Source organism: Scyliorhinus torazame, chromosome 10, assembly GCF_047496885.1.
Source record: "Scyliorhinus torazame isolate Kashiwa2021f chromosome 10, sScyTor2.1, whole genome shotgun sequence".
NCBI lineage: Eukaryota > Metazoa > Chordata > Chondrichthyes > Carcharhiniformes > Scyliorhinidae > Scyliorhinus > Scyliorhinus torazame.
Window position 1 is genome coordinate 51,631,963 of NC_092716.1, and position 26,129 is coordinate 51,658,091.

At 50.3% G+C, this 26,129-nt stretch overlaps 1 protein-coding gene across 1 annotated transcript in view; it reads right to left on the bottom strand.

Annotated features, from left to right (window-relative positions):
* The window catches only part of tdrd12 (tudor domain containing 12), a 192,850-nt gene that overhangs the window by 36,912 nt on the left and 129,809 nt on the right, over window positions 1-26,129 (bottom strand). The window contains exons 29-32 of the mRNA XM_072517655.1: window positions 22,185-22,326; window positions 7,829-7,964; window positions 6,931-7,140; window positions 231-411 (exon numbers count right to left, since the gene is read on the bottom strand). Of these exons, the coding sequence (XP_072373756.1) occupies window positions 231-411; window positions 6,931-7,140; window positions 7,829-7,964; window positions 22,185-22,326 (669 nt within the window). The remainder of the gene's footprint in view (window positions 1-230; window positions 412-6,930; window positions 7,141-7,828; window positions 7,965-22,184; window positions 22,327-26,129) is intronic.

Below are 26,129 nucleotides of genomic sequence, written 5' to 3' on the forward strand. Positions count from 1 at the left end.
GGTCCTGAACCAAAGCTTAGAATCCAGGCCTTTGTCCTGAAAATTACTCAAAACACTTCAAGTTTTTGTTTCTTCACGGTGATTTTCTCTATATCTGAAATATCTAGTGTCCAAAATAAGGGTTTAAACAAACTGAAAAAGGACACACATTTTGGAACATTCTGGTCTATTCTCCAACAGAACATGTTGAACTGTCAAAGAATATTGAGCAGTATTTAAAATGGTCTTACCTTACTTGCATCTTGGCCAAATGAGTCATTGCTACTATTACATCAGCTTGTTCTTTAGGAGTAGAGAGGAACTGTAGCAATCTGCAGAGGAAGCTTAAACTTGATTCTGATGCATTGTCTGCAGGATACTGCAGCACCATGTTTTTGAGTTCTTCCACTGTTGTGGTTCTTAATGAAGATGCTTTAAAATAAAAGATAAACCATTTCAAACATGTTTTGACTGGGTTATTTTGAGAGATTTTATTGGAGCAAGGCGATGGATGTACATTATTTCACAAAATAACTTATTCAGAATTAATAGAATTACCACATTAATCACACAGAAAAATCTCAACCATCTCATTATCTGAAATGCCCTCCCCTGCCACGCAGCCCTCCTGCAAAAAGTGCCGCAATCCAATGGAATTCATTAGAGGCTAAAGGACAAGAAGAAACTATAATTTAAGAGGCTAATGGAATGTTGGCCTTTATCTCAAGGGGTCTGGCATATAAAAAGGGGAAAGTGATGATGCAGTTAGACATTTAGAGAACGGAGCTCAGTTCGGGGTAATACACCCCAGGAAGGATATGTTGGTCTGAGGAGTGCAGTACAGATTCACCAGAATGAAGCTGGGCTAAAACAGATAATTTATCAGACCGAATTGCATTGATTGGGCTTGCACTGGCCTTGAGAACGTAAGATTAAGTGGTGATCCATCTGGTTGCTTGAGCTGATTTAAAGAAAGACTCTGTTTGGAGAATCCAAAACAAGGGGGTCCAAAACAAGGGGGTGCAATCTCAAAGTTAAAAATATGCCGTGGTCAGGAAGGGCAAACTTCACACAAGGATCGTGGAAAGCTCTCCTACCCAAAAAAAACTGTGGTGGCTAGGTAGCATGAAAATTTCAAACCAAAGATTGACTGATTGTTGATAGGCAAGATAATTAAGGGTTACAGAGTCAGGTGACAAGGTAGAATTAAGATTCAGATCAGCTATGAGCCAACTGAATCGCAGCACAACTTCAAGTGGCAGAATGGCCTATTCCTGTTCCTAATTTCTAAACTGTGTTACACTGAGCAATGCCACAGGACATACTGGAAAATCAACGAACAATTTTGCACTGATTTCGTAATTAAAAAAAAGATTCTTTGGACAGACTCAAAGGTTATTCAGAGTTCAAAAATAAATATGTAATTCTTGCACTTTTAATGAAGTAAAACATAACAAGGGGCTTCATAGGAGGACTATCAGCAGAAATCAATGCAAAGCCATGTAGAGATGATAGTACAGATGCCCTTTGGTCAAAGGTAGGTTTTAAAAAGCATCTTAAAAGTGTTGAGAGAGGTTCAGGGAGAGAATTCCAGAGCTTAGGATCAAAATAGTTGAAGGCACAGTTACCAATGGTGGAACATGAAAATTGTAGATTAAACTTTTAAAAATCAAGGGGTTGGCAAACCATAGTCAATTTTGGTCAGCAAGTGATGAGAGAACAGGGTATTTAAGATTTCGAACAGCTTCAATTTACAGATAGGGGATAGGAGATCAGGAGAGTGTGGTAGTATGTATTGGGGGTCATGTGGGACTGGAAGCCCTAATGTCATTGGCTGACAGATCCCGGGTCCTGGTTGGCCGTTGACCTCTAGCTCCGCCCTGAAGGCGGAGTATAAGCAGCCGGAGTCCTCCCCCGCAGGCCAGTCTACTATTGAGCTGCGGGGGAACAGACACGCTTAATAAAGCCTCATCGACTTCACTCTATTCGTCTCACGGAGTCTTTGTGTGCTACAATTTATTAAGCGTGCCTAAAAAGGACTATGGAGCTCAGGATCATTCCGGAATGCCTGAGGATCAGCCCCCACGCAGTGAACACGGCAGCAGCCTTCAAGCACTGGCAGACTTGCTTCGAGGCCTACCTCAGAACGACCACCGGCCGGGTCACAGAAGACCAAAAACTACAGGTCCTGCACTCGAGGGTGAGCACGGAAATCTTCTCCCTCATCGAAGACTCGGACGATTTCCAAACGGCGTTCGCAGCACTGAAAAGTCTCTATGTCCGCCCAGTTAACCAAATCTACGCTCGCTACCAGCTCGCGACGAGACGGCAAGGTCCCGGAGAATCGATGGATGAATTCTACGCCGCGCTGCTGATTTTGGGACGAGCCTGCAGCTGCCCTTCGGTGAACGCAAATGAACACACGGACATGTTAATGCGCGATGCTTTTGTGGCAGGCATGAATTCCCCCCAAATCCGCCAAAGACTTCTAGAAAGAGAGTCGCTAGGACTCTTGAGGCCCGGGCCCTAGCAGCCTCCCTAGACGTGGCCGCGCGTAATACCCGCGCCTACGGCCCCGACCGCGCGGCAGCCCATTGGGCTCCGTACGTACCCGTCGCGACAAACCCCCCCCCCAGACACCCCACAGGCTTGCGCGGTCCAAACGCCGAGTCGCACCGGGGGCGCCCGCTGTTATTTCTGCGGCCAGGCGAAACACCCCCGGCAGCGCTGCCTGGCCCGCGCAGCTATCTGCAAGAGCTGCGGGAAAAAGGGCCATTACGCGGTTATGTGCCGGTCCCGCGAGGTCGCCGCTGTCCCGGGAGAACAGGAAGCCCTGCAAGCCGTTTACGCGCCCCAACCCCCCCAGCACGCCATGCACGACCCGCAGGCGCAGCCGCTCTGGGTCCCGACCACCGCGGTCCCGGGAGAACAGGGAGCCCTGCATGCCGCTTACGCTCCCCAACCCCCCTCCCCGTACCCCATGTATGACCCGCCGGCGCTACCGCTTTGGGTCCCGGCCACCACTCTCCACGGAGAAGAGGGAGTTTTGCGCGTCCCTAACGCCCCCCTAACCCCCACCCCGCGCCCCATGTCTGACCCGCCGGCGCCACCAACTTGGGTCCTGACCACCGCTGTCCCCGGTGAGGGAGCTCCGCGCGGTCCTAGCGCTCCCCAGCCCCCCATGTGCGACCCGCAGACGCCGCCATTTTGGGTCCCGGCCACCACGAGGGGAGGAAGGGCGCCGCCATCTTGGACCGCCCCAGACCTGTACGACGCGTGGGGGCGGCCATTTTGTCCACCCCCGCCACCATCTTGTGACCCACCAGCCACATGCGATGTATGGGGGCGGCCATTTTGTCCATCCCCGACGCCATCTTTGACGGCAACAACGGACCCCACTCCACTACTACAACCACGTCTCGCTTCAATTACGCTCGATCAAGCTCGGCCCCGGACACTCCAGACGACGACGACAACGGTGCTAATAAACGGCCACGAGACGCCATGCCTAGTCGACTCCGGGAGCACGGAGAGCTTTATCCACCCCGACACAGTATGACGCTGTTCCTTGACCACCTATCCCAGCGCACAAAAGATTTCCCTAGCTGCAGGATCCCACTCCGTACAGATCCAAGGATTCTGCATAGTTACCCGAACGGTGCAGGGGAGGGAGTTCAAAAACTACAAACTAAACGTCCTTCCCCAACTCTATGTGCCCCCACCTTGCTGGGATTAGATTTCCAATGCAATCTACAGAGCCTTGCGTTCAAATTCGGCGGCCCAATACCCCCACTATCTGCGGCCTCGCAACCCTCAAGGTGCAACCCCCGTCTTTGTTTGCGAACCTCACCCCGGATTGCAAACCCGTCGCCACTAGGAGCAGACGGTACAGCGCCCAGGACCGGACCTTCATTCGGTCCGAAGTCCAGCGGCTACTAAAGGAGGGCATAATCCAGGCCAGCAATAGTCCCTGGAGAGCGCAGGTGGTAGTAGTGAAGACAGGGGAGAAACAAAGGATGGTCATAGACTATAGCCAGACCATCAACAGGTACACACAACTAGACGCGTACCCTCTACCCCGCATATCCGACATGGTCAATCGGATTGCCTAATATAAAGTCTTCACCACCGGGGACCTCAAGTCCGCCTACCATCAGCTCCCCATCCGCCCAAGTGACCGCAAGTACACAGCCTTCGAGGCAGACGGGCGATTATACCATTTCCTAAGGGTCCCTTTTGGCGTCACAAACGGGGTCTCGGTCTTCCAACGGGAGATGGACCGAATGGTTGATCAACATGGGTTGCGGGCCACGTTCCCGTATCTTGACAATGTAACCATCTGCGGCCACGACCAGCAGGACCACGACGCCAACCTCAAAATTCCTCCAGACCGCCAAAGCCTTGAACCTCACGTACAACGAGGACAAGTGCGTTTTTCGCACCAATCGGCTAGCCATTCTGGGCTACGTAGTGCGCAATGGGATAATAGGCCCCGACCCCGAACGTATGCGCGCCCTCATGGAATTTCCCCTCCCGCACTGCCCAAAAGCCCTGAAACGCTGCCTGGGGTTCTTTTCATACTACGCCCAGTGGGTCCCCCAGTACGCAGACAAGGCCCGCCCACTAATACAGACCACGACCTTCCCTCTGTCGACAGAGGCTTGCCAGGCCTTCAGCCGCATCAAAGCGGATATCGCAAAGGCCACTATGCGCGCCATCGACGAGTCCCTCCCCTTCCAGGTCGAGAGCGACGCCTCCGACGTAGCTCTAGCGGCCACCCTTAGCCAAGCGGGCAGACCCGTGGCCTTTTTCTCCCGGACCCTCCACGCCTCAGAAATCCGCCACTCCTCAGTGGAAAAGGAAGCCCAAGCCATAGTGGAAGCTGTGCGACATTGGAGGCATTACCTGGCCGGCAGGAGATTCACTCTCCTCACGGACCAACGGTCGGTAGCATTCATGTTCGATAATGCACAGCAGGGCAAAATCAAAAACGACAAGATCTTAAGGTGGGAGGATCGAGCTCTCCACCTTCAACTATGAGATTTTGTATCGTCCCGGAAAGCTGAACGAGCCGTCCGATGCCCTATCCCGCGGCACATGTGCCAACGCACAAATTAACCGCCTCCAAACCCTCCACGAGGACCTCTGCCACCCGGGGGTCACTCGGTTTTTCCACTTCATCAAGTCCCGCAATCTCCCATGCTCTTTAGAGGAGGTCCGTACAGTCACAAGGGACTGCCACATCTGCGCGGAATGCAAACCGCATTTTTTCAGGCCGGATGGAGCGCACCTGATTAAGGCTTCCCGCCCCTTTGAACGCCTCAGTCTCGATTTCAAAGGGCCCCTCCTCCCCTCCACCGACCGCAACACATATTTTCTTAATGTGGTGGACGAATACTCCCGCTTCCCTTTTGCCATTCCCTGCTCTGACATGACCGCGGCCACAGTTATTAAAGTCCCGAACAGCATCTTCACACTGTTCGGTTACCCCGCATACGTCCACAGCGACAGGGGGTCCTCTTTCATGAGTGACGAGCTGCGCCAGTTCCTGCTCAGTAAGGGCATAGCCTCAAGCAGGACGACCAGCTACAACCCCCGGGGGAACGGGCAAGTAGAGAGGGAGAACGGCACGGTCTGGAAGGCCGTCCTACTGGCCCTACGGTCCAGGGACCTCCCAGTTTCACGGTGGCAGGAGGTCCTCCTGGACCCTCTCCACTCCATCCGGTCGTTATTATGTACGAGCACTAATCAAACGCCTCATGAGCGTCTCCTTGTCTTCCCTAGGAGGTCCTCCTCTGGAACGTCGCTGCCGACCTGGCTGGCGGCCCCAGGACCCATCTTGCTCCGAAAGCATGTGCGGGCACACAAGGCGGACCCGTTGGTCGAAAGGGTTCACCTCCTCCACGCGAACCCGCCGTACGCTTACGTGGAGTACCCCGACGGTCGACAGGACACGGTCTCCCTGCGGGATCTGGCGCCCGCCGGCAACACACACACCCCCCGGACACCATTCACCCAACCCCCCCCCTTCCTGCCGCCGCCGCACCCCGCGACCGCCCCCTTCCCAGGAGGATCGGTTCCCCTCCCCTCAGGCCCGACCAAGAATAAAGCCCAAGCTGAAACCGTAAGGCTCCCGGAGACGACAACACCTGTACAAGCACCACCACCACCACCGGGGCCGAGGCGATCGACACGGACGACCAGACCGCCCGACCGACTCGTGGCGTCGATCTAAATCGAAATATGGACTTTTTCACAAGAACATTTTGCTTTTCTCCCTATACTCTCTGTAAATAGTTGAAACAGGACAAAATTGTACAATACTGTATTGCCATGTGAATATTCCTCCCAGGACCAGCTCTGTAAACCCTTACCACCATACGAAGCATCACCCCGCCGGGTTCATTTTTGACAAGGGGTGAATGTGGTAGTATGTATTGGGGGTCATGTGGGACTGGAAGCCCTAATGTCATTGGCTGACAGATCCCGGGTCCTGGTTGGCTGTTGACCTCTAGCTCCGCCCTGAAGGCGGAGTATAAGAAGCCGGAGTCCTCCCCCGCAGGCCAGTCTACTATTGAGCTGCGGGGGAACAGACACGCTTAATAAAGCCTCATCGACTTCACTCTATTCGTCTCACGGAGTCTTTGTGCGCTACAGAGAGCATTAGAATAGTGGTCTGCAAATAACAAAGGTTTGAATGATGGTTTCAGCTCCAGATGAGCGGGGACAAAGGCAGTGTTGATTTTCTCAACAAATGCCTGTGGAACATACTCTGAAAATTGTAGGTTTTCAGCTTGATATCACCATACTTCACGCTGATACCATGTAATAATTTACACATTAGGCAACTGAATCTTACACAGATTACACTTGGCCAACAGTTGGACATTTTCAGCTTAAAAAACTGCCAGAGCAGTTTACTAACTTTATAATCAGGTAAGCATCACTTACAATTTTGATCTCCTAAAAGTGCACAAACAGAAGAACCGAGGCATGAAATGGAGCTGGTCTGACTATTTATTGCTGCTTCATCAGGAAACAATTGGTTTAAAATTGCAGGTGGCCCTTCACCTTGTCCTTTAGATTCAACACATTCTGATAGTTTTAAAGAGCCAGCATTAGAGGGATCTTGCACAACGACATGGTAGCACACAACAGCAGCTACAAAGAAAAATACATTTTTTCAAAATACAAGGGAAATATTTCAATTTAACACATTAATGACATTTCTCTGTTATGATTGAAGTATACTTCCCAATGCAGACTTCCAAATGTTGTTCCCATTTAAAAAGTGTTTAAAAACCCAATTTATTGTGGGGGCGAGACGGTGGTACAGTGGTTAGCACCGTTGCCTCACAGCGCCAGGCACCCGGGTTCGATTCTGGTTCACTATCTGTGTGGAGTCTGCACTTTCTCCCCGTGTCAGCGTGAGTTTCCTCAGGGTGCTCCAGTTTCCTACCACTGTCCAAAGATGTGCAGGTTAGGTGGATTGGCCATGCTAAATTGCCCCTTGGTATCCGAATGGTTTGGTGGAGTTACTCGGTTAAAAGGTTAGGATGGGGTCTGACCCGAGGGAGGATGCTCTTTCAGAGGAACGGTACAGACTTGATGGGCCGAATGGCCTCCTTCTGCACTGTGGGTATTCTATGACTTCTAGGAAACTCATCCACCCAAATTTAATTTTGCATATTTTAGATGTTATCAATTTGGTTGAATTGGACATTCTGAATTCTCCCTCAGTGTACCTGAACAGGTGCCGGAGTATGGCGACTGGGGATTTTCACAGTAACTTCATTGCAGTGTTAATGTAAACCTACTTGTGACACTAACAAAGATTATATCAACTCACTTAGATCATTTCTATTTTGTTCAATAACTTTAACTTGGAGCTCCTTGTCCTGAAAAGTAGTGAATACCAACTCTTTAATCTCTGGGTTCCAGTTTTTTCCCACAGGTTCCACACCAAATAACGAACAGCAGATGGCCTGCAACACCAAGATAATCATATAGGGCTATATTAATCCACAATCATATGTAAAGCTAGATGGCCACAGTTAAGTAATGTAATGGCTTCAGGATTTGTATTTCTAATGGGTGAAAAAGTTAAAAGAACTTATTGTACAGGACAATTAGCTGAATTAGGGAATAAACCTTCTGGGCTACAGCAACCAAGTGGGGGAGTGGGAATGACTGGAGTGCTCCACAGCAAGCCAGCAGAGAAGTCATGGGTTGAATAGCCTCCTTCTATGCCATTCGTGACTCTGTGACTATAAAACTTGACTACACAGCATGCATTTCAATTAGACCGAACAATTACTGAACAAAATATGAACAAAAGGGAGATGTTTCAGCACACATGTAGAACCGGATGTATTTTCGGATGATAACGTCAAGGGGCAGGATGTAAATGAGAAATGGGGGCGGTGGGGACCAAAGATAGATCTGTGAGGGACCTCAAAAGGTAATGTGCAAGTGGAAAGAGAAGGCAATGCTGACAATTCTCTGGCTACACTTGGATAGATTGGAATAAAAAACCCTGCACCATTCAATCATTCATCATGTTTTAAAGAATCATATTGAGGAAGGAGCTCCAACAATCACTTCTCAGTAAAACTTCCGTATGCAAACAAGTCAGGTATAGGATATTAGGCAAATGGAGGAAGAAACCAAAAAGTAACAATACAGTTCGTACAGAGATGAGCTCTGATTCTTCAGCACCTGCTTAGCATTTATGTCATTGTTTATCTAAGCACTAAGAGCATTGCATCCTTTAACTGAATAAATAAGTCTAGGTTGTAAGGAAAAAGGTAAGGCACAAAATGGCAAGGGAGAAAAAAAATTACAGTGATGTCATCCATAAAATGGGTGGCAATGGTAGCAGGCAAATATTTAAATTTATCTAATAACTTTAGATCATATAAAGAATGCATGAAATGATTAAATACAGAAACTTTAATTAAAAATAAGGTTAGATAGGGATGATAATGTAGGTGGTATGCCGCAAAAGAGAGTACCTGGACAGCATTGCAATCCTGGCCTATCACATCCAGAATAAGTAGCTGCAGCTTGAAGAACATCAGCTCAGATTTGATGAGTTGGAGTCTGGGAAGCTGACATTGGCGAGGGCATCAGGGAGAAGTTACCTCGACACTTTATTCAGGAAGTGATCATAGAATCATAGAATTTACAGTGCAGAAGGAGGCCATTCGGCCCATCGAGTCTGCACCGGCTCTCGGAAAGAGCACCCAACCTAAGCCCATACCTCCACCCTACCCTCGTAACCCCATCTAACCATTTTTGGACACTAAGGGCAATTTAGCATGGCCAATCCACCTAACCTGCACATCTTTGGACTGTGGGAGGAAACCGGAGCACCCGGAGGAAACCCCCTCAAACACGGGGAGAACGTGCAGACTCCGCATAGACAGTGACCCAAGCCGGGAATCGAACCTTGGAGCCTGGAGCTGTGAAGCAACTGTGCTAACCACTGAACTAACCACTGTGCTACCGTGCCGACCCCACATCCCTTAGGTAATAGTACAGGTCTGGTTCATGGTCACGAACAGGAGAGCGAGACTTTCAGTCAGGCAGGTAAGTGTGCCCCAGATGCAGGGCTGGAAAATCCTTGACCGCTGCCCTAATCCAACAGGTATGAGACTTTTACTGCCTGAAGCCTTAATGGATAAGGGGAAAGTTTTCAGAGGGTATGAACAACTGACAACAGCATCATGGTATAGGAAGCTATTCAAGTAGGAAAGTGAACAGGAATATGGTAGCAGCGTGGGACAATATAGTCAGGGGTTAGATACCGGGTACTGCAATTGTGACCATGAGCTCCAAAGGTTGTGCTACCTGCTCGACATCACTTTGCAGCGAGAGAAGAACCTTTGAGTGGAACAGTTGGTACGGTTCATGTGTAGACCAACGACATAAGTAGAACTAGCAATCAGATTCTGCTGAGAAGTTTTGAGGAACTAGGGCCCAAATTAATAAACAGAACCTCAAAAGGTAAGATTACTAAACAAGGAGAAATTTAGAAATCTAAAGAGAAAAGCCAAAAGTTTAGGGCAGTGGATCAATGAAGGTAAAAACAAAAAGTGCAACAGAAGAGAGAGAGTTTAATAGCAAGAGTGCATCAGTGAAAAGATCAAATCAGGAATAAATGGTAAAACATAAAAATTAAACACTATCTGAATGCACAAAGCATTTGCACGAAGACATTTGAACAAATGTCACAAACAGATATAAATGGGAAGGATTTAATAGCCATTATGGTCGCATAGTCATAAGGCTGTAAATTAATATTTCAGAGTACTTATTGCTTCAAAAACACAGAGAGAATAGAAAAGGAGCGCGGTGATTTTGGGGAAATCCCAGAGTCTTCACGCACCCCCCGACTATCGTCGGCCTGTGGGGCCGTCACGAGCAGCTAGCGGGGCCGGTTTAAAAACCGGCGAAGAACCCCGCACGGGTGTCGAGCGGCGGGGGCTGAGGCGCTGGGCCCAGCGCGGCATCGAGGTCAGAGCAGTGGAGGCGGAGCTACGAGGAGGCAGGCCCGAGGCCAGAGCACTATGTAGGGAGGGTGCTCCACGTCGGATGGTTCCCACCTAGGAGGAAGAAAGAAGGCTGGAGCCTGGTCCCAGGGGAGCTCTGGGGGAATTGTAGAGGAGTAAGAAAGAAGGTTTAAGGAAGTTTGGTAAAAGTTTTTTTTTCCCTCCCCTTTTTTTCCCCAAAAAAGTCAGATTGATGAAGGACAGGTGGGTGAAGGGGGAGAGAGGAGAAAAGAAAGAAGATAAAAAACAATAAACCGCTAAAGGATGCGACGAGCAGCGTCGAAGAAAGGAGGAAACGCAGGTTCGCCGCTGAAGGAGAAGACAAGCAAAAGTGTTGATAGGATGGCGGAAGCTGAGCTGCAAGGAGGGGGCGCACTACTTACGGTGAGACGATGACCGAAGTGATGGCGGTGGAGCTAGAAAAATAGTTTGCGAGGCACATGGAGACCTTGAGGAAGGAGACGGCGGTCACGTTGAAGTCATTGGTGGAGGAGGCAATCGGCCCAGTGAGGGTCGCTGTGGCAAAGGCATCGGTCGAGGTGAGAGAGCAGGGCGAGAAGATGAAGGAAGTGGAGGAGGCCGCGTCATGACACAGCGACCAGGTCACCTCGATGGGGACGAGCTGCGGAGGGTGGTGGAGGTTAACAGAGGACTCCGAGCAAAGCTGGAAGACTTGGAAAACCGCTCAAGGCGGCACAATTTGAGAATTGTGGGCTTGCCCGAAGGGATAGAGGGCCCAAGGCCAACGCAATACTTCGCTAAGAAGTTGGCGGAGCTGATGGGGGAGGGTGAGATACCCTCCCTGTACGAGCTAGACCGAGCTCATCGGTCATTAAGGCCGAAGCCCAAAGTGAACGAGCCGCCAAGGGCAGTAATTATCTGCTACCATAAGTTTTGCATGAAAAAGGTATTAAGTTGGGCGAAGCAGAAGCGTGAGGTGCTGTGGGATGGTACTGCGGTTCGGATCTACCAGGACCTAACGGTGGAGTTGGCAAAAAGACGAGCGGCGTTTGGGCGAGTGAAGGCGGCTTTGTACAAGGGGTGCGATTTGGTATGGTGTACCCGGCGAAGCTGAGAGTAACATATAACGCCAAAGACTTTTATTTTGAGACAGCGGAGGCGGCTGAGGTGTTCGTGAGGGCAGAAGGCTTGGGACAGACGTGAAGAGCGGAACTGGAAGAGACTGTGGACTGTGTTTGTTTGAGAAGCTGGAAAATGTATAAATGTTACAACTTTCTTTTTACTGATTTGTATTGCAATTTACTCCTCTTTGCATTGTTACAGAGTTCAAGTTAATGGTAGGTTGATTGGCGTTCTGTGTTGCGACGGTTAAATGTTATGTTCGTGAATTGTAGGAGTTGGATTGTTGGGTTTGTTTTGTTGTTTCTTTCTCTGGGACTGGGTGGAAGGGGGCGATATGTCTGGCAGGGGGAGCCACCCGCGCTAGCTAACTAAAGTCAGCTAGTGAACGGGGGTGAGGTGAGGGGAGGGCTACGGACGTTGGAGCCTGGATAGCAGGCTTCAATGGGCCTACGAGGCGAGCGAAAGGAGGGGAAGGGATGGATGTTGGGGGATGTTTTAGTAGGGGGGGTTCTTGGGAGGGGCGGGTGGGGGTGTGGAAGGGGTTCGATGTTAACAATGGACAGGGGCTGGTCAGGCTTATGCGGCAGGGCCCGGTGGTATGGTGATGGTGGATAAGAAAGGTTGGGGGGGTGGTGGGGGTGAGAGACCCCCAGTAAGGATAGTCACGTGGAATGTGAGAGGGCTAGGAGGTCCGGTCAAGAGGTCAAGGGTGCTTGCGCATCTTAAAAGTTTGAAAGCCGGCGACGGCGGGCGGGAGGCGGCTGCACAATGGAGAGCTCCCGTTCGGCAACGGCATTTTCGGGGCTTTAAGCCCGGTCCCAGGGTCCACGGAGGCGGCAGAAGCAGGGAGAAGGCGCGGAGGAGGCACAGTGAAGACACAGGAGGAATAAAAGAACAAAGAAAAATGTCGAGGGTGAGCAAGAAAACGGCCGAAAAAAAAACAGCTGAAGTTCCGACAGGGAGTGGAAAGGTCACCGTGGGGTCACCAAGAAAAATGGAGGCTGGAGCACCAGGGAAGGCCGCACTGCTAACGGCTGAAGAAATAACTAAGGTGATGGCTGCGGAATTTGAAAAGCAGTTGGCGCAGATTGCAAAATGCATGGAGACGGTGAGGAAGGGGATGTGGGAGGTTTTGAGTGTGCTGGTGGAGGAGGCGGTTTCCCCGGTGAGGACGGAGGTGGCGAACGCAGTGGCGGAGGTGCGAGAGCAAGGGGAGGCGCTGAAGGAAGTGGAGGAGACGTTATTGCAGCACGGTGATCAACTTGCCTCGATGGGGAAAGAGATGCGGAAGGTGATGGATACTAACAAGGATCTGCGAGGAAAAATGGAAGACCTGGAAAACAGATCCAGGCGACAGAATTTGAGGATTGTGGGGCTGCCCGAAGGAGTTGAAGGACCGAAGCCGACTGAGTATTTTGCCGCGATGTTGGCAAAACTATTGGGGGAGGGGGAAGGTCCCTCCCGATATGAACTGGATCGGGCTCATCGGTCGTGGAGGCCTGTACCAAAGGCGAGTGAGCCGCCAAGGGCAGTGACTCTGTGCTTCCGTAGGCACAGTGTGAAGGAGAAGGTCCTGAGCTGGGCCAAGCAGAAGCGGGTGGTGCAGTGGGCTGGAGCTGGTATACGTGTATACCAGGACTTGACGGTGGAGCTGGCAAGGAGGCGGGCTGCCTTCAACCGGGTGAAGAGGGCACTGTACATTAGCAAGGTGTGGTGCGGCATTGTATATCCAGCGAAGCTGAGGGTGATTTACAAGCTCAGGGACTTTTATTTTGGAACGGCGGAAGCAGCGGAGGAGCTTGCGAAAGCAGAAGGACTGTGGCAGAACTGGCAAATTGAGGAATGGCCATGTGCCGATGTAACCTCATGACTGTATTTTCTTCTTTTTTGTATCACTGCGCGCGGGTGTAGAGACTAAAGGAGCCAATGTGGTATATATTTGGACAAGGGAAGGGGGGGGAAGAAGCTGTGTAAGATTAAGGGTGACTACGGGTAATCCCTGATTCCTTTTTGTCATTTGTTTATGTAAACATGCGGGTTGAGGTTTGGGGGTTGGTGGGTAGATGGGATCGTTGTTATTATGGGGACTGACATATCTTGCTGATTATTGTTTATTGTTGATGGATGTAAATGTGGGAGAAAATGTGAAAAAGGAGAATGAAAAAAATAAAAAGTTTGAAAGCCGAAGTAGCAATGCTGCAGGAGACTCACTTGAGGGTGAAGGACCAGGTGAGACTTAAAAAGGGTTGGGTTAGCCAAGTGCTTCACTCCGGATTTGATGGAACGGCTCGAGGGGTAGCGGTGTTGGTCAGCAAAAGGGTACGCTTCTAGATGGAGAAGGTGGTGGCAGATCAGCGGGGTAGATATGTGATTGTGACAGGGGCACTGGAGGGGAGATTAGTGGCACTGTTAAGTGTATACGGTCCCAATTGGGACGATGTGGAATTCGCGAGGAAGGTGTCTGGGGCCATTCCCGACTTGGACACACATGAGCTGATTGTGGGGGGGGACTGGAACGTGGTGCAGGAGAGAGAGGGGGCGAGGGGGTGGGGGGGGGGGGGGGGGGTGGGGGGGGGGGGGGAAGAGCGCTGGCTGGGCTAATGGTGGAAATGGGAGGGGTGGACCTTTGGGAGGTTCCTGCACCCAAGGGAATGGAAGTACTCGTTTTTCTCAGCAGTCCATAAGGTATACTCACGGATCGACTTTTTTGTGGTGGGAAAGGCTTTGCTGGCTGGAGTCAAGGGGTCGGAATACTCTGCAATTGCAGTGTCAGATCACGCTCCACATTGGGTGGATATGGGGCTGGAGAAGGGGGTAGCGCAGAGACCGGGGTGGAAACTGGATGTGTGGCTTTTGGGGAACCAAGTGTTCTGTGAGAAAATTGAAAAGGTAATTAAGGAATATGTAGGTTTCAATTGTACGGGTGAGGTGTCGAAGGCAGTCGTCTGGGAGGCTCTAAAGGCGGTGGTGAGGGATGAGGTAATTTCGTTTAAGGCCAGGGTGGACAAAGAGGAGAGGTTGGAACAGCAGAGGGTAATAGATGAGATGTTGGAGGTAGATAGGAGGTATGCAGAAGATGGGGACCCAGCGAAGCTGGGAAAGAGGAAGGAACTACAGGCGAGCTTCGACCGACTGTCCACCAGGAAGGCGGTGCGCCAAATGAGACGAGCAAGGTGTGCAGTTTATGAACAGGTATGTTAGCAGGTCAGCTCCGGAGGGATGCAGCAGCAAGGGAAATTCTTCAGGTGAGGGATAGGGCAGGGAAGTTGGTGGTGGCTACAGTGCTGATTAACAAGGATTTTGAGGAGTTTTTATTTACATTTATTTTTTTAATATATGTTTTATTGAAGCTTTTCCAAAGAGCGTTTTTACATAACAAAAATAGAAATACAGATGATAAAAAATAACAATCAACATATGCCAAAGCTTACAGTGAAACTACTTACACAACAGAAAAGTTTTTCCTTTTTTTAAATAAAAACAGAACAAGGTGGGTTTTGTCTCCATGCCCAACTCATATTATATCAGCAGTACCCCCACCTGAACCCACCCACCCTCCCCCCCCCCCCCCAGGATGCTGCTGCTGCTGACACTTACTGCTGCCCTAGAAAGTCAAGGGAAGGTTGCCACCGCTGGGAGAACCCCATCAAGGACCCTCTCAAGGCGAACTTTATTCGCTCCAGGCTGAGGAACCCCGCCATAATCGCTAACCCAGGTCTCCACACCCGGGGGTTTTGAGTCCCTCCACATTAGCAAGATCCGACTCTGGGCTACCAGGGAGGCAAAGGCCAGTACCTCGGCCTCTTTCGCTTCCTGCACTCCCGGATCCTCCGACACCCCAAATATCGTAACTGTTGGACTCGCCTTCACCCAAGTGTCCAAAATCCTAGACATCACCCTCGCAAACCCCTGCCAGAATTCTTTAAGCGCCGGGCTTGCCCAAAACATATGGGCATGGTTCGCCAGACTCCCTGTACATCTCGGGCACCTGTCCTCCACCCCAAAAAATGTACTCATTCTTGCCGCCGTTACATGCGCCCGATGCACCACATTAAACTGAATTAAACTGAGCCTGGCACATGATGAGAAGGAGTTCACCCTGCCCAGGGCGTCGGCCCAGAGGCCCTCACCCAGCTCCTCCTCCCACTTGCCCTTCAACTCCTCCACTGAGGCTTCCTCTACCTCCTGCAGCTCCTGATATATGTCCGACACCTTCCCCTCCCCTACCCAGATGCCAGACACCACCCGGTCCTGGATCCTACGCGGGGGCAGCAGCGGAAATGTCCCCACCTGTTTTCTAAGAAAGTCCCGAACCTGGAGGTACCTGAATGCATTCCCGGGGATAGCGCCTGCATGCTAGGGAAAGTCCCGTCTATAAACAGGTCCCCCATCCTCCTAATACCTGCCCTATACCAGCCTTGGTATCCCCCATCCAACCTACCCGGAGCAAATCTGTGGTTATTCCGTATCGGGGTCTACACCGAGGCCCCCTCCACTGCCCCCCAGATCCTCAGTGCCGCCATCACCACCGGGCTAGTGGCATATCGTGCCGGCGAGAACGGCAGCGTAGCCGTAACAAGTGCCCCTAGATTGGTGCCTCTACACACCCCCGCCTCCGACCGCCCCCACCTCCACCATCCATTTCCTGATCATGGCCACATTGGCCGGCCAGTATTAACGGCAGAAGTTCGGCAGAGCCAGTCCTCCCTGTGCCCCCCCCCCCCGCCCCCGGCTACGCTCCAAGGATACCCTTTTGACTCGCGGGGTTTTATTCGCCCACACAAATCCCGTAACAATCCTATTCACCTGCTTGAAAAAGGACTTGGGGATGGAAATGGGGAGGCACTGAAACACGAAGAGGAACCTGGGGAGAACAGTCATCTTCACAGTCTGCACCCGTCCTGCCAAGGAAAGCGGGAGCATATCCCACCTTTTAAACTCTCTCTCCATCTGCTCCACTAGCCAGGTTAAGTTGAGCCTGTGCAGGGCATCCCAGTTCCTGGCCACTTGTATCCACAAATACCGAAAGCTCCTCTCCACTATCCTGAGCGGGAGCTCCCTCAGTCTCTCCTCCTGGCCCCTACCGTGGACCACGAACAGCTCACTCTTCCCCACGTTCAACTTATACCCAGAGAACCTCCCGAAGTCCCCCAGGATCCGCATGACCTACCCCATCCCCTCTAACGGGTCCGAAATATACAACAGCAGGTCATCCGCGTAGAGGGAGACCCGGTGCTCCTTCCCTCCGCGCACCAGTCCCCTCCAATCCCCCGAAGTCCTGAGCGCAATGGCCAACGACTCGATTGCCAGGGCAAACAGCAACGGGCACATAGGACACCCCTGTCTCGTCCCCCGATGCAGCCCGAAATATTCCGACCTTAGCCGGTTTGTGGACACACTCGCTACAGGGGCCTGATACAGCAGCTTGACCCACCCTATAAATCCCTCCCCAAATCCAAACCTGCCTAGCGCCTCCCACAGATACTCCACTGCACCGTTTCAAAGGCCTTCTCCGCGTCCATCGCAGCCATCACCTCCACCTCCCCACCCCCGTCCGAGGGCATCATGATAATATTCAGGAGCCTCCTCACATTCGCGTTCAGCTGCCTGCCCTTAACAAAACCCGTCTGGTCCTCCCCAGTCACTCCCGGGACACAGTGCTCTATTCTGGTGGCCAGGATTTTTGCCAACAGCTTGGCATCCACATTCAGGAGCGATATCAGCCTGTAGGACCCACACTGAAGCGGATCCTTCTCCTTCTTCAGGATAAGCGAGATCAATGCCTGCGACATTGTCAGAGGGAGGATCCCTTCCTCCTTTGCCTCATTGAAGGTTCTCATCAGGAGCGGGCTCAACAGCTCCGAGAACTTCTTATAAAATTCTACGGAGAAGCCGTCCGGGCCCTGGGCCATGCCCGTCTGCATGCCTGCCAGCCTCCTGGCTACCTTCTCCAACCCAATCGAGGCCCCCAGTCCCTGCACCCGCTCTGTCTCCACCCTTGGGAACCTCAACCGGTCCATGAACCGCCTCATCCCTTCCCCCTCCCCGGGAGGTTCCGACTTGTATAACCTACCGTAGAACTCCCTGAAGACTTCATTGACCCTCTCTGGGCTCAGCACCATGTTGCGTTCCCTATCCCACATTCCCCTAATCTCTCTGGCCGCCTCCCTCCTGCGCAGCTGGTGCGCCAGCATCCTACTCGCCTTTGGTTTTGAGGAGATTTATGAGAGGTTGTACAAGTCAGAGTCACCCGGGGGAGACCGTGAGATGCAGGAATTTCTAAATGGGTTGGAGTACCCAAGGCTAGGGGAGGGGGACAGGGCTACATTAGAAGGAGCAATAGTGGAGCAGGAGATAAAGGGTGCGATTGGGAGGATGCAGTCGGGGAAGGTGGCAGGGCCGGATGGGTTTCCGGAGGAATATTATAAAAAATTCAAGGATAGGCTGGCACCCCTGATGGTGGGGCTGTTTGAAGAGGCGATAGGGAAGGGGGTGTTGCCGCAAACCTTGGGGCAGGCATCGATTTCACTGTTGCTAAAAAAAGATAAGGATCCAACGGAGTGTGGGTCGTATAGGCCCATATCACTTCTGAATGTGGACGCAAAAGTGTTGGCGAAGGTACTGGGCGGGTAGGCTGGAGGAGTGCCTCCCGAAGGTGATAGGGGAGGATCAGACGGGGTTCGTGAAAGGGAGGCAGCTGTTTTCGAACATTAGGAGGGTTTTGAACATAGTTATGGCACCGGCGGAGGGGAAGTAAACAGAGGTGGTTGTGACATTGGACGCCGAGAAGGCGTTTGATCGGGTAGAATGGGGGTACCTGATGGCAGTGCTGGAGCGGTTTGGGATTGGACCATGATTTATGAACTGGGTAAAGCTATTATATAAGGAGCCGAGGGAGAGTGTCTGCACAAACAATATCAGTTTGAGATACTTTTCTCTCCACCGTGGGATGAGACAGGGATGTCCTATGTCCCCCCTGCTGTTTGCACTTGCGATTGAGCCGTTGGCCATCGAATTGAGAAGTTCGGGAGCATGGAAAGGAAGAGTGCCGGGGGGGGGGGGGGGAAGGAAGGGAGATAGAGCATAGGGTGTCCTTATATGCCAACGACTTGCTGCTGTATGTGTCGGAACCGAGTGCGTCGATAGGAGGAATATTGGAGCTACTGTGCGGGTATTTGGGACTTTCTCGGGGTACAAGCTGAACCTGGACAAGAGTGAGTATTTTGTGGCGTCTCGGCCGGGGGTGGGGGCAGGGGTGGGAGGGCTGCCATTCCGTAGAGCAGGGACTCATTTTAGGTATCTGGGGTTGCAGATTGCCCGGGAGTGGGGGAGGCTTCGCAGGTACAACATCACTAGTTTGGTGGGGAGAGTGAAAGCTGATCTGGCAAGGTGGGATGGCCTTCCTCTGTCACTGGCGGGTCGGGTACAGGCGGTTAAAATGAACGTGTTGCTGCGATTTCTGTTTATTTTTCAATGCCTACCGATTATCCTGCCAAAGTCTTTTTCAGGGAGAATGAGGGAAGGATTACCTCGTTCATATGGAGAGGGAAGGTGGCCAGAGTGAGAAAGGTGTTGCTACAGAGGGGAAGGCAGGCAGGGGGTTTGGGTCTCCCAAACCTGTTGTACTACTCCTGGGCGGCGAATGTGGAGAAGGGGCAGAGCTGGGTCAGAGGGGTTGATTCCCAGTGGGTCAGGATGGAGGAGTGTTTGTGCTGGGGGTCGGGGCTGAAAGCACTAGCAACAGCGCCGTTCCAGATAGCTCCGGGGAAATACTCAGGGTGTCCGGTAATAATAGCTTCATTGAAAATCTGGAGGCAGTTTCGCCAACACTTCGGGTTGGGGGCAGGGTCAAGGGAAATGCCGATTCGGAGGAACCACAGATTTGAGCCAGGGAGGTGGGATGGAAGTTTTTGGAAATGGGAAGAGAAGGGGATTAAGACGCTAAAAGATTTGTTTCTTCGGGGTCGGTTTGCAGGATTGAGGGAGCTGGAAGCGAAGTATGGGCTGGAGCAGGGAGAAGTGTTTAGGTACATGCAGGTTCGGGATTTTGCCAGGAAGGAAATACAGAGCTTCCCAGAGGAACTGGCCTCCACATTGCTGGAGGAGGTGTTGACGAGAAGGGGACTGGAGAAGGGGGCAGTGTCAGCGGTGTACGGAGCTATTTTGGAAGAGGATAAGGCACCACTGGAAGGGATCAAAGCAAAGTGGGAGGAAGAGCTGGGAGAGGTTATAGCGGAGGGGGTCTGGTGTGAGATGCTCCGGAGAGTGAATGCCTCCACCTCATGTGCAAGGTTGGGGCTGATACAGCTGAAGGTGGTATATAGAGCGCACCTCACAAGGGCAAGGATGAGCCGATTTTGTGAAGGAGTAGAGGATGTGTGTGAACATGGCCCGGGGGGGGGGGGGGGGGGGGGGGGGTCGCTAATCACGTTCATATGTTTTGGTCCTGTCCAAAGCTAGGGGAGTACTGGAAGGAGGTGTTTAGGGTCATTTCCAAGGTGGTGCATGTAAAACTGGACCCGGGTCCCCGGGAGGCCATATTCGGGGTGTTGGACCAGCCAGGGTTGGAAACGGGTCAGAGGCAGATGTTGTAGCCTTCGCCTCATTGATCGCCCGAAGGCGGATCCTGCTGGGATGGAGAGCAGCCTCTCCACCCAGTGCCCTGGCGTGGCGGGGGGGACCTGTTGGAATACTTGACCCTTGAGAAGGTTAAGTTCGAACTGAGGGGAAGCTCGGAGGAGTTCTACAAGTCACGGGCACTATTTATTATGCACTTTCAAGAACTGGATAACATCGAACATTAGTTGGGGGGGGGGGGGGGGGCTGTGTATATTAAGGGTGACTATGGGTAATCCCGGATTCCTTTTTGTCATTTGTTTATGTAAACATGCGGGCTGAGTTTGGGGGTTGGTGGAAGGATGGGAGCGTTGTTACTGTTATGGGGATTGACATATGTGTTGCTGATTATTGTTGACGGGTGTAAATGCGGGAGAAAATGTGAAAAAGGAGAAGAATAAAAATATTTATTTTTTTAAAAATAGACAAGGAGGGTAGCAGCACTAATAATTACAGATGACGCAAGTTCAGCAAGTGAGGAATGATCTTGGCGAGGGATAGTAGGGAGTAGACTCAATATTGATGGAAATAAGAATTAATAATGGATAAAAATACTCGTGAAGTGCAGTGGTTTACAAACCGATCCCTCTCCCCGTCCCCAACATGAGCTATATTGTTGAACAGTCTTAATAAGAGAAGCTTGTAAACAAAGGTATTGCAATAATCATGGAGGACTTTAAACTTCACAGAGGGTGGAATTTTCTATTTTTGTGACTAAGTACCATGGTGGGCCGGTTCCACTAAACATTTCGTACTGGGTGTGGCAAGAAATCGCACCTGACTTTGCTTTCGGAAATGCATTAATTATGCATAGGTGAGTTTTGCTCTGAATCACATGGCAGATTGAGAACTAATTCGCCAATCCCGCTGCCACCTAATGAACTGATTGGTATAGGCGCTATAATTAGACGCCACCCTCACCCTCTTCAGCCCAGCTTTCAGGAGAAGTTTCAAAAAGGCTGTGTCAAAGAAGAGAGCTGTTCCAAAGTTCAACAGTGACTCTCTGGAGGTGCTCATCACTGATGTGTGGCAACACTGGGATATCCTCTATCCCAGGGGTGGCTCCAGGAAGCCCATCAACCTCACCTCTCAGGCCTGGGAGGCCATTGCAAAGGCGATCAGCACAATGGGGACTCACCCATGAAACACCATCCAATGTAGGAAGAGAATGAATGATTCATCTGCTCTGCCAGCGCAAGTCAACCTAGAGCTCATTCCAATCTCACACTCTTATAACAGCATCATGTACTGAAAGGGTTACTCAATATTAGCAGGGGGCATATCACCACTGATTGTCTCACGGGCATTTCAACATCTCCAGCATCTCATCTATCATGCTGCACAAACTCTTTCATCATCCCTTACGGAGCAGGGCTCAGCACACTTTAAGTAGACATGCATACCTTTCAACCTCTCCTCCAACGTTTCCCAGCACATTCCCTCCGTTTGCCTTCATCGAGGCCAAGCTTGCACACGACAAGGAGAGATCCCAAATCGTTGAAGAGCTCCTGTGAGTAAGTGAGATTGGCTTCTTCCAGCAAGCCAATGGGGGTAAGCCCTCCATGAGTTGATCACATCTCGTCATTCTCAGTGATTCTCTCTGACAAGCTGCCCAGGTGGGCTCTGCCAGGGTGCCCAAGTGGCACCCTATCTGGAGAACAATTACCCAGGAGCCTTTGATCCCCTGGTAGATACCCCAAGTGTGGTTCCGCCTGGTCCCCATTTGTGGCCACAAATCCTTCTCTTTCCTCTCGCCTGAGGTGTGGTGAGCCTCAAGTTAAATCACCACCAGTCAGCTCTCTCTCAAAGAGGAGAGCAGTCTATGGTCCTCTGGGACACTGGAGACTTTAAATTTAAAAGTAGCTTCCTTTCTCTAACTTTATGTTTAGTTGCAGTATTTAAAAAAAATTCTTCCCATTATTAAATGCAGTTTAATTAACAATTAAAACTGACCTGAAAAGGAAGCTGAAGGACGTCTTTCACTAAAGGTTGAATGTTGTTCAATGAAACACAGCTGCATGTCCCAAAATCCACAAAGAACACCGTACAATTCCTTTTGGTGTAGAGAACTGACAAGACGTTCACTCTACGCCACCTGAAATTTCAAGGAAAATTTGTCATTAGTTTTCCAAATGAAGAAAAAGTCAGACACTGCCAATCCATAACCAACAGCCTAAACTTTCACTCTTCAGTATCTGCGTCATATCAACATAATATTCTTTCAGAAAAAAATTTAGTTTTAAGGTCCATATCAACATTTAGGCCAGTTGGTGGACTTAATGAGTTGGCCTGTCCATGGCTGGCAGCAACATGGCAATTTTCTGACCAAAGCTGCAAGGATCTCAACTGAGAGGAGCTGTACAGCCACAAAAACCTGGCAGATGAAACCTTTCAAGTCATGGGAAATCTAACAACAAAAGCAAAGAGGTTTGGAATTCCAATCAGGAGGGGAAAAGAAGTTAGGAAAATGGGGATTCAAAATTACCTTCTGGGTAAAAGGAAATTGTAAAACCTCCTTTGCTGGGCCTCTTCAAGCCCTGACTGCAGTTTTCAGCAGATTTGATTTGGAGGGGAAGCTAACAATTCTCACTTGTATTTTTTTGTTTGTTATGAAAAATGAAGTTTGAGGGATAGATAGGAGCTTCTGTGGGAACGAGAGAGACTCACGGTTGGTGTGTTCCCTCCCAGGTGCCAGGGTCCGTGATGTCTCGGATCGTGTTTTCGGGATCCTAAGGGACAGGGGGAGCAGCCCCAAGTCGTGGTCCACATAGATACCAACGACATAGGTAGGAAAAGGGATAGGGATGTAAGACAGGAATTCAGGGAGCTCGGGTGGAAACTTAGATCTAGGACAAACAGAGTTATTATCTCTGCGTTGCTACCCGTGCCAGCAAGATGAGGAATAGGGAGAGAGAGAGGAGTTGAACTACAGGGATGGTGCAGGAGGGAGGGTTTCAGATTTCTGGATAATTGGGGCTCATTCTGGGGTCGGTGGGACCTCTACAAACGGGATGGGCTACACCTGGACCAGAGAGGTACCAATATCCTGGGGGGGGAAATTTGCTAATGCTCTTCGGGAGGGTTTAAACTAGTTCAGCAGGGGCTTGGGAACCTGAATTGTAGCTCCAGTATACAGGAGGTTGAGAGTAGTGAGGTCATGAGTAAGGTTTTAAGGTTGCAGGAGTGCACCGGCAGGCAGGAAGGTGGTTTAAAGTGTGTCTTCTTCAATGCCAAGAGCATCCGGAATAAGGTGGGTGAACTTGCGGCATGGGTTGGTACCTGGGACTTCGATGTTGTGGCCATTTCGGAGACATGGATAGAGCAGGGACAGGAATGGTTGTTGCAGGTGCCGGGGTTTAGATATTTCAGTAAGCTCAGGGAAGGTGGTAAAATAGGGGGAGGGGTGGCATTGTTAGCCAAGGACAGTATTACGGTGGCAGAAAGGACGTTTGATGAGGACTCGTCTACTGAGGTAGTATGGGCTGAGGTTAGAAACAGGAAAGGAGAGGTCACCCTGTTAGGGGTTTTCTATAGGCCTCCGAAAAGTTCCAGAGATGTAAAAGGAAAGGATTGCAAAGATGATTCTGGATAGGAGCGAAAGCAACAAGATAGTTGTTATGGGGGACTTTAACTTTCCAAATATTGACTGGATACGCTATAGTTCGAGTACTTTAGATAGGTCCGCTTTTGTCCAGTGTGTGCAGGAGGGTTTCCTGACACAGAATGTAGATAGGCCAACGAGAGGCGAGGCCATATTGGATTTGGTACTGGGTAATGAACCAGGACAGGTGTTTGGAGGTAGGTGAGCACTTTGGTGATAGTGACTACAATTCGATTACGTTTACTTTAGTGATGGAAAGGGATAGGTACATACCGCAGGGCAAGAGTTACATCTGGGGGAAAGGCAATTATGATGCGATGAGGCAAGACTTAGGAAACATCGGATGGAGAGGAAAACTGCAGGGGATGGGTACAATGGAAATGCGGAGCTTGTTCAAGGAACAGCTACTGCGTGTCCTTGATAAGTATGTACCTGTCAGGCAGGGAGGAAGTGGTCGAGCGTGGGAACCGTGGTTTACTAAAACAGTCGAAACACTTGTCAAGAGGAAGAAGGAGGCTTATGTAAAGATGAGACATGAAGGTTCAGTAAGGGCGCTCGAGAGTTACAAGTTAACTAGGAAGGACCACAAGAGAGAGCTAAGAAGAGCCAAGAGGGGACATGAGACGTCTTTGGCAGGTAGGATCAAGGATAACCCTAAAGCTTTCTATAGATATGTCAGGAATAAAAGAATGACTAGGGTAAGAGTGGGGCCAGTCAAGGACAGTAGTGGGAAGATGTGCGAGGAGTCCGAAGAGATAGGAGAGGTGTTAAATGAATATTTTTCGTCAGTATTTACACAGGAAAAATGTTGTCGAGGAGAATACTAAGATTCAGGCTACTAGACTAGAAGGGCTTGAGGTTCATCAGGATGCGGTGTTAGCAATTCTGGAAAGTGTGAAAATAGATAAGTCCCCTGGGCCGTTTAGGATTCATCCTAGGATTCTCTGGGAAGCTAGGGAGGAGATTGCTGAGACTTTGACTTTGATCTTTAAGTCATCTTTGTCTACAGGAATAGTGCCAGAAGACTGGAGGATAGCAAATGTTGTCCCCTTGTTCAAGAGGGGGAGTAGAGACAACCCCGGTAACTATAGACCAGTGAGCCTTACTTCTGTTGTGGGCAAAGTCTTGGAAAGATTTATAAGAGATAGGATGTATAATCATCTGGAAAGGAATAATTTGAATAGAGATAGTCAACACGGTTTTGTGAAGGGTAGGTCGTGCCTCACAAACCTTATTGAATTCTTTGAGAAGGTGACCAAACTGGTGTACGAGGGTAAAGCAGTTGATGTGGTGTATATGAATTTCAGTAAAGCATTTGATAAGGTTCCCCACGGTAGGCTACTGCAGAAAATACGGAGGCATGTGATTCAGGGTGATTTAGCAGTTTGGATCAGAAATTGGCTAGCTGGAAGACGACAAAGGGTGATGGTTGATGGGAAATGTTCAGACTGGACTCCAGTTACTAGTGGTGTACCACAAGGATCTGTTTTGGGGCCACTGCTATTTGTCATTTTTATAAATGACCTGGAGGAGGGTGTAGAAGGATGGGTGAGTAAATTTGCAGATGACACCAAAGTCGGTGGAGTTGTGGACAGTGCGGAAGGATGTTACAAGTTACAGAGGGACATAAATAAGCTGCAGGGCTGGGCTGAGAGGTGGCAAATGGAGTTTAATGCAGAAAAGTGTGAGGTGATTCATTTTGGAAGGAATAACAGGAAGACAGAGTACTGGGCTAATGGTAAGATTCTTGGCAGTGTGGATGAGCAGAGAGATCTTGGTGTCCATGTACATAGATCCCTGAAAGTTGCCACCCAGGTTGAGAGGGTTGTTAAGAAGGCGTACGGTGTGTTAGCTTTTATTGGTAGAGGGATTGAGTTTCGGAGCCATGAGGTCATGTTGCAGCTGTACAAAACTCTGGTGCGGCCGCATTTGGAGTATTGCGTGCAATTCTGGTCGCCGCATTATAGGAAGGATGTGGAAGCATTGGAAAGGGTGCAGAGGAGATTTACCAAAATGTTGCCTGGCATGGAGGGAAGATCTTATGAGGGAAGGCTGAGGGACTTGAGGCTGTTTTCGTTAGAGAGAAGGTTAAGAGGTGACTTAATTGAGGCATACAAGATGATCAGAGGATTAGATAAGGTGCACAGTGAGAGTCGTTTTCCTCGGATGGTGATGTCTAGCACGAGGGGACATAACTTTAAATTGAGGGGAGATAGATATAGGACAGATGTCAGAGGTAGGTTCTTTACTCAGAGAGTAGTAAGGGCGTGGAATGCCCTGCCTGCAACAGTAATGGA